Genomic DNA, 12,348 nt, shown 5'->3' on the forward strand with positions numbered 1-12,348 from the left:
TCATTTGGTTCATTCAACGAACGAAATGAACGAATTGACTCGATAAAAGGTTTGTTCATTTTAATGAACGAGTTCAAACAGGAGAGTAAACATCCAACAAACAATTGGTAGTTGATTAAAGAAAGGGTGTTAAAAGGCACAACTTAAATGTCAAAACTAATGTCCAAGTAGGGTTCAATTGATTCAATAGCGTTTCGATAGCAAAAGTAAAGAACTGTATGCTTGTACGTTCCAAAAGCTTCCTTGTTCTTTTCTTGTGTTTTAAAAAGTGAGAGGCGGCCATCTTTTTATTCAAACTTTCTCAACAACTGTCAAAATAAAAGACCCTACAAAATAAAGGATCCTAAATCTAACAAAACATTCCAGTGCTCCAATAGCACAACAATTTAGATTAAACTAAACTCAAAATAGCTCCTACACACACAGAACAGAGCAAGGCAAGCATTCATGCTTATAAAACTTAAACTTTGTTATTTATTTATTTATTAAATGAGCGATCGTTTCGTTTGATAAGACCCTTATTCATCGTCTGGAGTCGTTTAAATCCCTTTGAAGCTGCACTGAAACTCTCTTTTGGACCTTGAACCGTTTGGACCCCATTGAAGTCCATTATATGGAGAAAATCCTGGAATGTTTTCATCAAAAACCTTAATTTCTTTTCGACTGAGGAAAGAAAGACATGGACATCTTGGATGACATGGGGGCGAGTAAATTATCAGCAAACGTTTTTTCAAAAGTGAACTACTCCTTTAATGATGTGTGGAAAAGTGGTAAAATTATATTAGGGAAATTATGCACATCTTTCTGTTTTTAAAGCCGTTTTTGGCCAGACTTTCTCTTTTTAGTGACCAAACCATCTCACATTCCTCTAAAGCTCATCGAGGTCATGAACATGTGGAACTTTTCTCTTTATATTATGGGCGCTTGTTTCCGCCACAGAATAAAAAATAAAAAAAGGTATTTGCGACTTTTTATCCCAGTTATGCCTTTTTTTAAAATATCTTACAATTCTGACTTTATAACACGCATTTGAGAGTTCATATCTCACAATTCTGACCTTATAAGATGAAATTGCGACTCTATATCATGCAATTCTGACTTCATATCTCCCAATTGCATGTTATAAAGTCAGAATTGCGAGATGTAAACTCGCTATTGTGAGAAAATAGTCCGAATCGTGAGATAAAGAAGCTTGTCTCTGCCACAGAATAAAACATTTTAAGATAATTGCAACTTTTTATCTCACAAGTTTATCTCTCACAATTCTGACTTTATTTATAGGAATTATGAGATATGAAGTCAGAATTGTGAGATATAAAGTCAGAATTGTGTTTTATAAAATCAGAATTGCGAGATATAAAAACAATTCTGATTTTTTTTAAAGTTTATTACTTGCCATTCTGACTATAACACACAATTGTATACGTATATCTCGCAATTCTGACATTTTTTCTCTAAATTGTGAGATATAAACTCGCATCTGCAAGTTTAAGTCCAATTCTGAGCGGAAAAAAGACTAACTTAATCAAATTTTTCATCCATGTTAAAATATTTTATAATGTCACATGATCTGTTCATTATGGAAGCTTGTTTCCACCACAGAATAAAAAATAAAAAAGGTAATTGCGACTTTTTATCTCTGCCCTTTTTTAAAATATCTCCCAATTCTGACCTTATAACATGAAATTGTGACTCTATATCATACAATTCTGACTTCATATTCACATTCATCTCCCATTTGCGTGTTATAAAGTCAGAATTGCGAGATGTGAACTCGCAATTGTGAGAAAATAGAATCGTTTTTTTTTTTTAATTCTGTCGCGGAAACAAGCTTCCATAATGATCATGTGACCTAATAAAATGTTTTATCATGGATGGAAAGTTTGATTAAGTTAGTCAAAAGAATTACTCATCCATATATATTAGGCTTTTTACACTTTCAGAAACACACACACACACACACACGCGCTCACATACGCTCCATACACTGTAAAAACGAATACGCTTTTTCTAATCAAAAAAATTGTGGCAACAGATTACAAGCAATATTACTAATTAAATTTAACAAATTAGAATTGAGTAATAATTAATCAAATTAGTTAACCATTTAAAATGACTAAAACATACAACAACAACAACAAACAAACAAAAAAGTACATTTAAGTCACCATTATGTTGATCAGTGTTTGTTTTAAAATGACGGTTTTCTCCTTCAGTAATTCTGCTCGTTAACATCAGGTGTCTTCAATGTTGGCAATATTAAATAAAGAGTTCTTAATTAATCTTTGACGTCAGATATTTTTGTTAAATTTTTGGGTGTAAACTTTACTCATTTTAAATGGTTAACTTTTAAGGAATTAATTTGTTTAATTATTACTCAATTCTAATTTTTTTAATTTAATTAATAATATTGCTTGTAATCTGTTGCCACAATTTTATTGATTAGAAAGCGTATTCATTTTTACAGTGTAATCATATTCTCGGTTGCACTTTATTTTACAGTCCTGTTGTGCATACTTATTACAGTAATTACAATAACTGGGTAATAACTACTAACCTTGAACCTATAACCTAAACACCTGTAGTTTACGTGTACTTACAGTGAACTTATTACCCAGTTAATATAATTACTGTTATAATGCACATTGCACAACTGGTCTGTAAAATAAAGTACAACCATATTCGCTCGTCATTTTTATTTGTCAATGTCCGTTCATAAAATATAAACTAATGGGAAAAATGAATGTATGTAATGTACATATGAAAAATATCATATGGCGCTTAGTTTGCATAATACAGTACATGATTGATGTTTTGTTGAATGCCTTACATTTTTGTCCTGTTGGCTAAATATATAAGCTTTAACTAGAAATTAGTTGCTTTCAGTGATGTTCAGGATGTGCCAGAATTTAACGATTTGATGTTAGCGTACTGTAGATCGTTTACTACTGTATATCGTGCTGTAGAAATATTTTCATGTGAAGAGTTTTGACCTGGAGAGTACTATGCCTTTTGCACTTTTGTTCTCGTTGTTTTTATGTTGTTGTTCTTATTTTTTATATCATATCTGGAACTAATGGAAGAGCAGTATTTAACCTGAAAGTAATATTTTGTTGTTCAGAAAATTTGTACTGATGTGCCATTTTTAACAGCTTAGAGAATATTAACCACAAATCAACTAATGTATATAGCCTAAGATAAACTCAGTTTATTTCCCCCTATGATGGAATTACATGATATCACAGAAATGACAAGCAATGATATACAGAACTTTTTTCTATTGACCTCCACGTTGTTGTTGTTTTTTTGAAGGTTTTTATGTAAAGTGTATTGTATTCCCTACAATAAAGTTGAATTCTGCATTGAAGTTTCATTAATATGATCTAACAGCGACACCTCGTGGACACAATATCATATTGCGTTACCAAATTAACATGGAAACCGAAGTTCCATTATTCCTTGTTTCTAAATTAAGCTTTTACTGTTTACAGATTTTACAGAGAGAGAGAGAGATATTAATTATACATTAATTAATTAATCCAAAGCCAATTACAAAGAAGAGAACAATACAATCAGAAGTAATTATTCCAAGCAATTGGACTACTCTTATTTATTGAAATGCCATAATCACTTTCAGCAGGTTGAATATGATAAACAAGCAGATGACGCTATATTGAACAGCATTTGAACAAGTCATTTACAAAACGTACGAAATTTGGCTAGCAAACAGCACATTTCTTTTTATGTAGGCTATTTATAATGGTAAGTCGTCTATAGTAGCCTAAACTATAAAGTTTTCTATTCAAAACTAACAAAATGTATTAATTATTCAAATGCATTATCGATGCTTCTCATCTTTACATAATACTGCGCCACTTGCGTCATTAAACCAGAGGGTGGCGACAAGACTGTCTTTTTGAGTGAGCCATTACTTAAATTACCAAACATAGATTAATTTAGGAAAGAAAAGTAGCTGAAACTGAAACTGATTCTCATGTTTGAGAATCTGATCAAATAGGCTACTTCATGCTTTTAAAGCTACTGTTGTCAATTTTTTTTGACCATCAAAACACCTTAAAATGCTCATTTCGAGATCAGGAAAATCTAAATTTTCTCGTGGGGGGGCATTTCCCTGAACCCCCCTAACAATATCATTTATGGGACCTGGGTATTGTGCGGCCCTGATATGCAATAATACTGATTTTATGTGTTCTATTGTATTTATTATACTCTATTCTGTAGTCTTGCATATTGTACTAATGCTAGACTAGTAGTCTTTCATGTCACTGTTTATAACACAGAGCGTTCATCCTTTGCTGTGACGCTTAAAAAAATATTTAGGGCATAAATTAAGAGTATGCCCACTTCTCCAGGCACCACTACATCACTGGTTATGCCCTCAAATATTTTGAAAACTCAATAAAAAAAAAAAGGAAAAAAGTTATGCCCTCAAAGATGGCGTCGATGGGGAGGTCACGTGTGACAGTTATTCATATGAGGTTAACTGCAAGACAGAAATTAAAAATAAATTTAAAAAAAACCCAAAAAAACTGCAAGACAGATATCAAACTTCACTTTAAATAAGATTATTTTCATTCAAACGATGTGCGTGGGCGTTGGCCGTCTGCCAAGGCGTCCTCTCTGCCCTGCCCTGTGACATCATAGTAGCCTCCGCTGCACTTCACTGTCTCTCCGCTTGGTTTCGAACGTCTTTGGAAGAACATTGAATTTGTGAAACTTGCACGGTATTATACTTTTATACCTCCAAACATCAAGGAAAGAAGAAGCAGATGACCGACCGTTCTGTGAAACTTGCCGTGAACTGTGTTAATCAGAATAGCTGGACCCTGTCCGACGACGACAAGGTAACTTAAGGGGTTATAATTGCTTTTTTTAGTAACGTTGTTTGATATAGCGTGAAATTTAACTAAGTTAGTGAAAAGTGCCCGAACAAAATCAGTTTTTGTGTGTTTTAGTAATTGTTGGTTTTTATGTGTTTATGTCAGAAGGATTATTTTTGAACCACAACCTTCTAAGTGCTTCTTATATAGTTATTTACTGATATACACAACCGGTCAAAAGTTTTATATCGGTAAGATTTTTTAATGTTTTTAAAAGAAGTATCTTCTGCTCACCAAGGCAGCAATTATTTGATAAAAAATACCCAAAAAACAGTAATATTGTGAAATATTATAACAGCGGTCTATGTGAATGTATAGTGAAGTGTAATTTATTCCTGTGATCAAATCTGAATTTACAGCATCATTACTCCAGTCTTTAGTGTGACATGATCCTACAGAAATGATTATAATATGATGCTCAAGAAACATTTATGATTATTATCCATGTTGAAAACAGTTTTTTACATTTTTATTTCAGGATTCTTTGATGAATAGAAAGTTCAAAATAACAGAATTGATCTGAAATGGAAAGCTTTTGTAACATTAATCACTACTATTCAAAAGTTTGGGGTTAGTTAGAATTTATTTTTTATTTTTGGGGGGGGGAAATGGTACACGACTGTTTTCAACATTGAAAATAATAATTTAGTTTTTTTTTAGCATAAAATCAGCATATTAGAATGATTTCTGAAGGATCATGTGACACTGAAAACTGATGCGTAATCAGCAACAGTAATGATGTTGAAAATTCAGCTTTCAAATGACATTTTAAAATATATTAAAATAGAAAACAGTCATTTTAAATTGTCATAGTATTTCACAATATTACTGTTTTGTCATTTTTTCATCAAATAAAGCAGCCTTGTGAGCAGAAGAGACTTCATTTAAAAACATAAAAAATCTTACTGATCTAAGACTTTTGACCGGTAGTGTATTTTGCGTTTATAGCTAATCCAAACAACGTAAAACTCGTCACTGCACCTGTAGCAAGACACCAGTCAAATCTGAAATCCATCACACACACACAAACACACACACACACAAACACACAGACATTCATGTAATTTTTAGATAGATTTGGGCCGCTCAGTTTGAGTTATATTAGTTATATGTTGATTGATGTTGTTCTGTCTCTGTTTCAGTTGAGAATGGCCATCAAACTTCCTGCGATCACTAAAGGTCTGGTGGACAACAGGAACCATCGCCCACAGCTCAGGTGTGTGTGTGTGCTCAGACGTCAGTGTGTGTTAACATAGTAACTCAGCGAGGTGTATATATAAAACATCTAAACAAGATGTAGAAATTATTTTGAAATAAAATAAAACATTAAAAAAATATTCTATTTAATTTGACAAGTAATAAAAATGTTATTTATTTTATGTTATGATAATGTTATATATCTGGTTTTACAGTGTAAACACACAGAGAAAAAAGGAGGAGCTCCTACAGCTGACTCATGGAAAGCAGTGGATCAACCAGCCAATCATGACGCAGGAGTCAGATCCCAGGAGGGACCGTAAAATGGTAAGTACTTGACCGAGCTTTATTTTTAAAGAAACAACAAAAAAAGCATTTAAGGCTTAAGTTATCGAGATAAAAATCAACCCGATTTCAAAGGGGGACCAGATTTGTCAACACAACAGCTTCATGAACAAGAAAAAATGTAGAATGGCGGTGAAAACACAAACCTGCCAGACATTAAGGGGTTTTATGCAACACTTATCGCTTATTAAGGGATTACTTAAATAAAAAAACAGCATTTATGGGAAATTCTAAGTGTTTATGACGTTACACTTGATTGACATAGTACTCCATTTTAAAGGGATAGTTGATTAGCAGTTGTAAATCATTTATTTATTAAACAGGTACCATATATCTATTTATCTGTTTATTTCTTCATTTTTAATTTCTGCAGGATTTGTCTTCCACGAAGCTGAAGCCGTCAGCTCTCATACCGATGAAGGATTGGGAAGAGCGGCAGCAAAAAAATATGCATCGACAAATGGTATGAGGGAAAACATTTTGAAAAACAGTTTGTGAATAGGCTACTATGAATGATGGCCGTGAATAAAATATAATATTCAAAAGTAAACATGTTAGAAATGTTAGTAACCATAGCTGATATAAATAAGTTTGTTTAATTTGATTTCAGCTGATGCTTATTGTTCTGTCTCTCTCTCTCTTTCTCAGCTGATGAAGGCCAAACCTGCAATCGATAGCAAGGGCCCCGAAACACTGCCGCTTATTAGAGGCATTCGGACGAAAGTCCAGGTATCTGATTAATTAATATAGTTATATTAGCTATATATATATATATATATATATATATATATATAGCTCTATAACAGTACAATTGAATATCTATTTATCTGTTTATTTCTTCATTTTTCATTTCTGCAGGATTCGACCTCCACGAAGCTGAAGCCGTCAGCTCTCTTACCGATGAAGGATTGGGAAGAGCAGCAACAAAAAAATATGCATCGACAAATGGTATGAGGGAAAACATTTTGAAAAACAGTTTGTTCATAGTAGGCCGTGAATAAAATATAATATTCAAAAGTAAACATGTTAGAAATGTTAGTAACCATAGCTGATATAAATAAGTTTGTTTAATTTGATTTCAGCTGATGCTTATTGTTCTGTCTCTCTCTCTCTTTCTCAGCTGATGAAGGCCAAAGCTGCGGTCGATACCAAAGGCCCCGAAACACTGCCGCATATTACAGGCAATCGGAAAAAAGTCCAGGTATTTGATTAATTCATATAGTTATATTAGCTGTATAATTATATATATATATATATATATATATATAGCTCTGTAACAGTACTGTTGCCGATTACAGTGATGTGTTTGAAGTAACGTGGAGTAGATGAAATGCATGATGATAACAGTGTTTGTCTTCAGTTGCAGAAAGAAAGGAAGATCTCTCTCGAAAACCAGCAGAACGACCAGCGAATCCTGATGCTGGAATCCGATTTCAGGAGGGAACGCTGGGAAGCTGAGTGGGAACAGGTCCAGCAATGGAGAGACCACTGCAGACGGTTTCCCCGAGGAGAGACCAACAAACAGGTATGATCGTAATTCACACTTTATAAAGCGGAGCTAATTTTTTCTTCATTTTCTCGCCTTCATCATGTTTCCAACCCTTCTGTGAAACACAATAGCACACATTTTGGATGCTCACGCTGCTCTTGTTAATGCCTGTGAAAAACAGCATGTCAAGTGGGTTCGAAATTGTTATTTCAAAGCCCTAAATGGTTTAGCTCCTCAAGACTTGAGCGAGATTTATTTTTAAAGAGGCGTTTACAACACAAAAAAATATTGAATATCTATTTATCTGTTTATTTCTTCATGTTTAATTTCTGCAGGTTCTGAAGCCGTCTGCTCTCTTACCGATGAGGGAATGGGAAGAGCGGCAACAAAAAAATATGCATCGACAAATGGTATGAGGGAAAACATTTTGAAAAACAGTTTGTGAATAGGCTACTACGAATGATGGCTGTGAATAAAATATAATATTCAAAAGTAAACATGTTAGAAATGTTAGTAACCATAGCTGATATAAATAAGTTTGTTTAATTTGATTTCAGCTGATGCTTATTGTTCTGTCTCTCTCTCTCTTTCTCAGCTGATGAAGGCCAAACCTGCGGTGGACACCAAGGGCCCCGAAACACTGCCGCTTATTAGAGGCATTCGGACGAAAGTCCAGGTATCTGATTAATTAATATAGTTATATTAGCTATATTATATATATATATATATATATATATATAGCTCTATAACAGTACTATATTACTAGTAATAATTGGCAATAATTGGTAGGTGCCAATTATTTAAACAGATGCCAATTATTTGCAAAGAGCAGTTTCTGTTCATTTTTTTGTCAAACAGTATTTGTATTTAACGTTACTGTCTTTCTGACATTATTATTACCTGTTCAGTAGGAAGGAAGCGCCGGACATCGAACAGGCACAGAAAAACTCTGAAGATGTCAAGTCACATTTATTGGCAAAACCCAGGATCTAAATAGTCTACTGAACACACTATGCAGTTTTCCATTTTTTTGTCAAACAGTATTTGTATTTAATGTTACTGTCTGTCTGACATTATTATTACCTGTTCAGTAGGAAGGAAGCGCCGGACATCGAACAGGCACAGAAAAACTCTGAAGATGTCAAGTCACATTCATTGGGAAAACCCAGGATCTGTCGGGGGCCACTTCTCCTCAGGCCATTGAATACCTACCTACCCACCCACCTACCTACCCACCCACCCACTCACCCACCTACCCACCCACCCACCCACCTACCCACCTACCTACCTACCCACCTACCCACCCACCTACCTACCCACCCACTCACCCACCTACCCACCTACCTACCCTACCAGGTAGGTGGGTAGGTAGGTGGGTGGTTAGGTAGGTGGGTAGGTGGGTTCGGGTAGGTGGGTGGGTGGTTAGGTGGGTGGGTGGGTAGGAGGGTGGGTTGGTGGGTGGATATTGGGTAGGTGGGTGGGTTCGGGTAGGTGGGTGAGTGGGTGGGTGGGTAGGTAGGTGGGTGGGTAGGTGGTTAGGTAGGTGGGTAGGTAGGTGGGTAGGTAGGTGGGTAGGTAGGTAGGTGGGTGGGGAGGTGGGTAGGTAGGTAGGTAGGTAGGTGGGTGGGTAGGTGGGTGGGTGGGTTGGTGGGTAGGTGGGTAGGTGGGTGGGTGGGTAGGCAGGTGGGTGGCTAGGTAGGTGGGTAGGTGGGTGGGTGGGTGGTTAGGTAGGTGGGTAGGTAGGTAGGTAGGTGGGTAGGTAGGTGGGTGGGTAGGTAGGTAGGTGGGTGGGTAGGTGGGTGGGTAGGTGGGTGGGTTGGTGGGTGGGTGGGTTGGTGGGTAGGTAGGTAGGTATTCAATGGCGAGACCCAGGCTGTACCGCGCAGATGGACTCCACCCCAGCAGATTCGGAGCGGCTGTGCTGTCGGACAACATCTTTCCAACATCTGTATTGTGAAAAGCTATATATAAATAAATGTGATTTGACTTGACTTGAAATTGTCTCAACACTACTGTGTATTAAAAGCTATCCTAAATAGGTGGGTTTGAAGTTTAGTTTCATCAGCAATTGTGCGAATATCAGGGGGTAGCTTGTTCCAGAGTCTCGGAGCAGCAACTGCAAATGCCTGATCACCCTGTAACAAAGTTCAGGGAAGAAGGAGGCAGGGACCGGATAATATTAAAAAATAAAACTTTACTTAAACAAAATAAAACATAAATACCGGCCAGCAGCCCGGACGACTGCTAGCTTATCAAATAAAATATAAAATATAGCTGCGAGCAGCGATGGCGGGCCCAAGCCGGAGGCACCGCAACCCCGGTTCCTTTAGTTACCTAAAGGCACCCGGGTGGCGGTGCCGAAGGCTTTGGCCCTTTCATGATTAAATGTTAAAACGGCTTGCCATACTCTGTCATTTCGACTACTCACAATTATGTTACAGATATCTTAAATGATAATACAAACTATCCAAAGTGTAATTACGACTAGACAGAAAGACGTTGTTGATATCTACAATGTTAATTCCGGATAGGCAAACTTAGCTTTTAAATGTTAAAAGGGCTTGCCATACAGGGACGTAGGCTCAGAGAGATGCTCACCATATTCAGACCAAAATATCTGACTTCCTCTTGGTCCGAGCTAATGACTATGTATTAGAAAGTTGTACGGCTTGAGGAGTACAATGTATATACCGATTTTTGTAACTGTAGATAAAACTAACAACCCCACTTTTAAGTATATATATGGTGCCTTTAGTGTTATTCTGCACGACGTGCAAAAACTTAACCCCCGCTTTTTTAAGTATATATATATATATATATATATATATATGAAGAGTTCAGATGCAAAAGCCTCTAAATGCCATTTGAAATTTTCTTCTTTAATGATGATTTTTATCAAACTTGTATATTTAAGTTCAGTAATTTCACTTAAATAACAATTAATAGGTAATTATCATTGCCATTTAAGTGAAATTACTGAACTTAAATATACAAGTTTGATAAAAAAATCATCATTAAAGAAGAAAATTTCAAATGCATTTAGAGGCTTTTGCATCTGAACTCTTCATATATATATATATAAAGAGGGTTATTCTGCACGACGTGCAAAAACTTAACCTCCGCATTGACTGTCGAAGAGAAGTGTGCAGAAGAGCTTGCATCAGTGAGGGCTTTGCAAAATATATATACATACAAACACACACACACACATATAAATGAGGTTAGTGTTTTACAATATTAAGGAAAGCAAATGTATTGAAATATAGCACATGAATTTTAAAATCATTCAGCTTCAATTACCAATTTGTAGTTTACCAATTTATCTTACTTTTATTTAAACCAAGCTATACATTTAAAAGATTAGGGTTATATGCATATTTTGTCATTTAAAAAAATAAAAAATTGTTATGCAAAAAGATAAGGACTTGCAGAAAAAATCTACAGTCAGCCAAACACACACACACACACACATAAACGCAGACACCAGCAACCCCCCCTCCCTCTTCCCCACACAGACACTGATAGAGACAAGATACACATCCAAACTGCAATATCTGACTTTCTTTTGGTCTGAGCTTCTTACTGTTAATTAGAAAGTTGATCGGCTTGACAAGAACAATATACGTGGCATGTTTTGTAACTGTAGGTAAAACGAGCAAAGTTAACACATTTTATGTGTCCTTTTTTAGTCATAAAATTATTTTCCTCGCCACGGCCAAACCATTCGAGACATCAAAAATCCGTCCGGAATTGAGCATCCTCAATGTCTTGCCTTCATGCACACCGAGTTTTGTGGTGATTGGTAATCACATGCGTTGTAATTTGATGTATTTCTCCTAGGAGATTTATTCAAACAACCCATAATTCCCAACTTCCATTTGACCTGTCGTAAAACTTAGAGCACGAAAGTTGTTTGGCCTGATGTGATCTATAAGTGTACCGAGTTTCATATTATTACATGCAAGTGTGTTTGATTTATGGACCAAATTTTCAGATCAAGTTTATGGACCAAGTTAATTTAATTAATAAACTAATTATATAAAACTATTGTCAATGCACTACAATTAAACTGGTTATATTATGCCTTTATGTATAAAAAAAATAAAATAAAAACTTATTTAAAACATACCAGGCTTAAAAAATGTTTTTTTTTCTGCAGGCCAGACACACAGCAGTGAAATGGTTAAGCCCCCTCCCCCTACAAACACACACACAGAGGCACAGACAGGCAAACACACAGACAGAGACAGAGATGTAGGCTCAAAGAGACCATGACCACATTCAAACAAAGATATCTGACTTTCTGTGGGTCCTAGCTAATGAGTGTCAATTAGAAAGTTGTCTGGCTCGAGGAGTACAATATACATACCGATTTTTGTAACTGTAGATAAAACTAACAACCCCACTTTTGTCAAA

The 12,348-nt window shown here is 35.6% G+C and overlaps 2 protein-coding genes and 1 long non-coding RNA gene across 4 annotated transcripts; 2 read left to right on the forward strand and 1 right to left on the reverse strand.

Annotated features, from left to right (window-relative positions):
- Positions 1-741: 741 nt before the first annotated feature.
- On the reverse strand, positions 742-1,525 carry LOC148997212 (uncharacterized). Its single transcript, XR_016146045.1, has 2 exons — positions 1,271-1,525; positions 742-1,057 (listed from the first exon to the last, which is right to left on the reverse strand). It is a non-coding gene; the product is annotated as an uncharacterized LOC148997212 (long non-coding RNA).
- A 3,075-nt stretch (positions 1,526-4,600) lies between these two features.
- Positions 4,601-6,979, forward strand: LOC120464409 (uncharacterized). The gene is made up of 4 exons (XM_089132426.1): positions 4,601-4,865; positions 6,044-6,117; positions 6,314-6,425; positions 6,817-6,979. The coding sequence occupies exons 1-4, from the start codon at positions 4,791-4,793 to the stop codon at positions 6,910-6,912; spliced, it is 357 nt and encodes a 118-aa protein (XP_088988552.1). The 5' UTR covers positions 4,601-4,790; the 3' UTR covers positions 6,913-6,979.
- A 280-nt stretch (positions 6,980-7,259) lies between these two features.
- LOC120464189 (uncharacterized) lies at positions 7,260-9,143 on the forward strand. Of its 2 annotated transcripts, none has more exons than XM_089132442.1 (6): positions 7,260-7,391; positions 7,564-7,644; positions 7,804-7,968; positions 8,268-8,342; positions 8,528-8,608; positions 8,841-9,143. In XM_089132442.1, exons 1-6 carry the CDS (start codon positions 7,344-7,346, stop codon positions 8,841-8,843), a joined length of 453 nt encoding a protein of 150 aa, XP_088988568.1. In that variant the 5' UTR covers positions 7,260-7,343; the 3' UTR covers positions 8,844-9,143. The 2 variants fall into 2 exon arrangements, with proteins under 2 accessions (XP_088988568.1, XP_088988560.1); XM_089132434.1 differs by having other exon boundaries at positions 8,844-9,143.
- Positions 9,144-12,348: the final 3,205 nt, after the last annotated feature.

The sequence above is a fragment of the Pimephales promelas genome, chromosome 2 (assembly GCF_988280905.1).
Source record: "Pimephales promelas chromosome 2, fPimPro1.hap1.1, whole genome shotgun sequence".
NCBI lineage: Eukaryota > Metazoa > Chordata > Actinopteri > Cypriniformes > Leuciscidae > Pimephales > Pimephales promelas.

Bases quoted from the DNA above. Each gene is read 5' to 3' on its own strand.
- LOC120464409 (XM_089132426.1), top strand. From the start codon at position 4,791: ATGACCGACCGTTCTGTGAAACTTGCCGTGAACTGTGTTAATCAGAAT. The intron at 6,118-6,313 runs GTGTGTGTGTGT...CTGGTTTTACAG, and splicing joins AACCATCGCCCACAGCTCAG to TGTAAACACACAGAGAAAAA. The intron at 6,426-6,816 runs GTAAGTACTTGA...TAATTTCTGCAG, and splicing joins CCAGGAGGGACCGTAAAATG to GATTTGTCTTCCACGAAGCT.
- LOC120464189 (XM_089132434.1), top strand. From the start codon at position 7,344: ATGAAGGATTGGGAAGAGCAGCAACAAAAAAATATGCATCGACAAATG. The intron at 7,392-7,563 runs GTATGAGGGAAA...TCTCTTTCTCAG, and splicing joins AAAATATGCATCGACAAATG to CTGATGAAGGCCAAAGCTGC. The intron at 7,645-7,803 runs GTATTTGATTAA...GTTTGTCTTCAG, and splicing joins GCAATCGGAAAAAAGTCCAG to TTGCAGAAAGAAAGGAAGAT.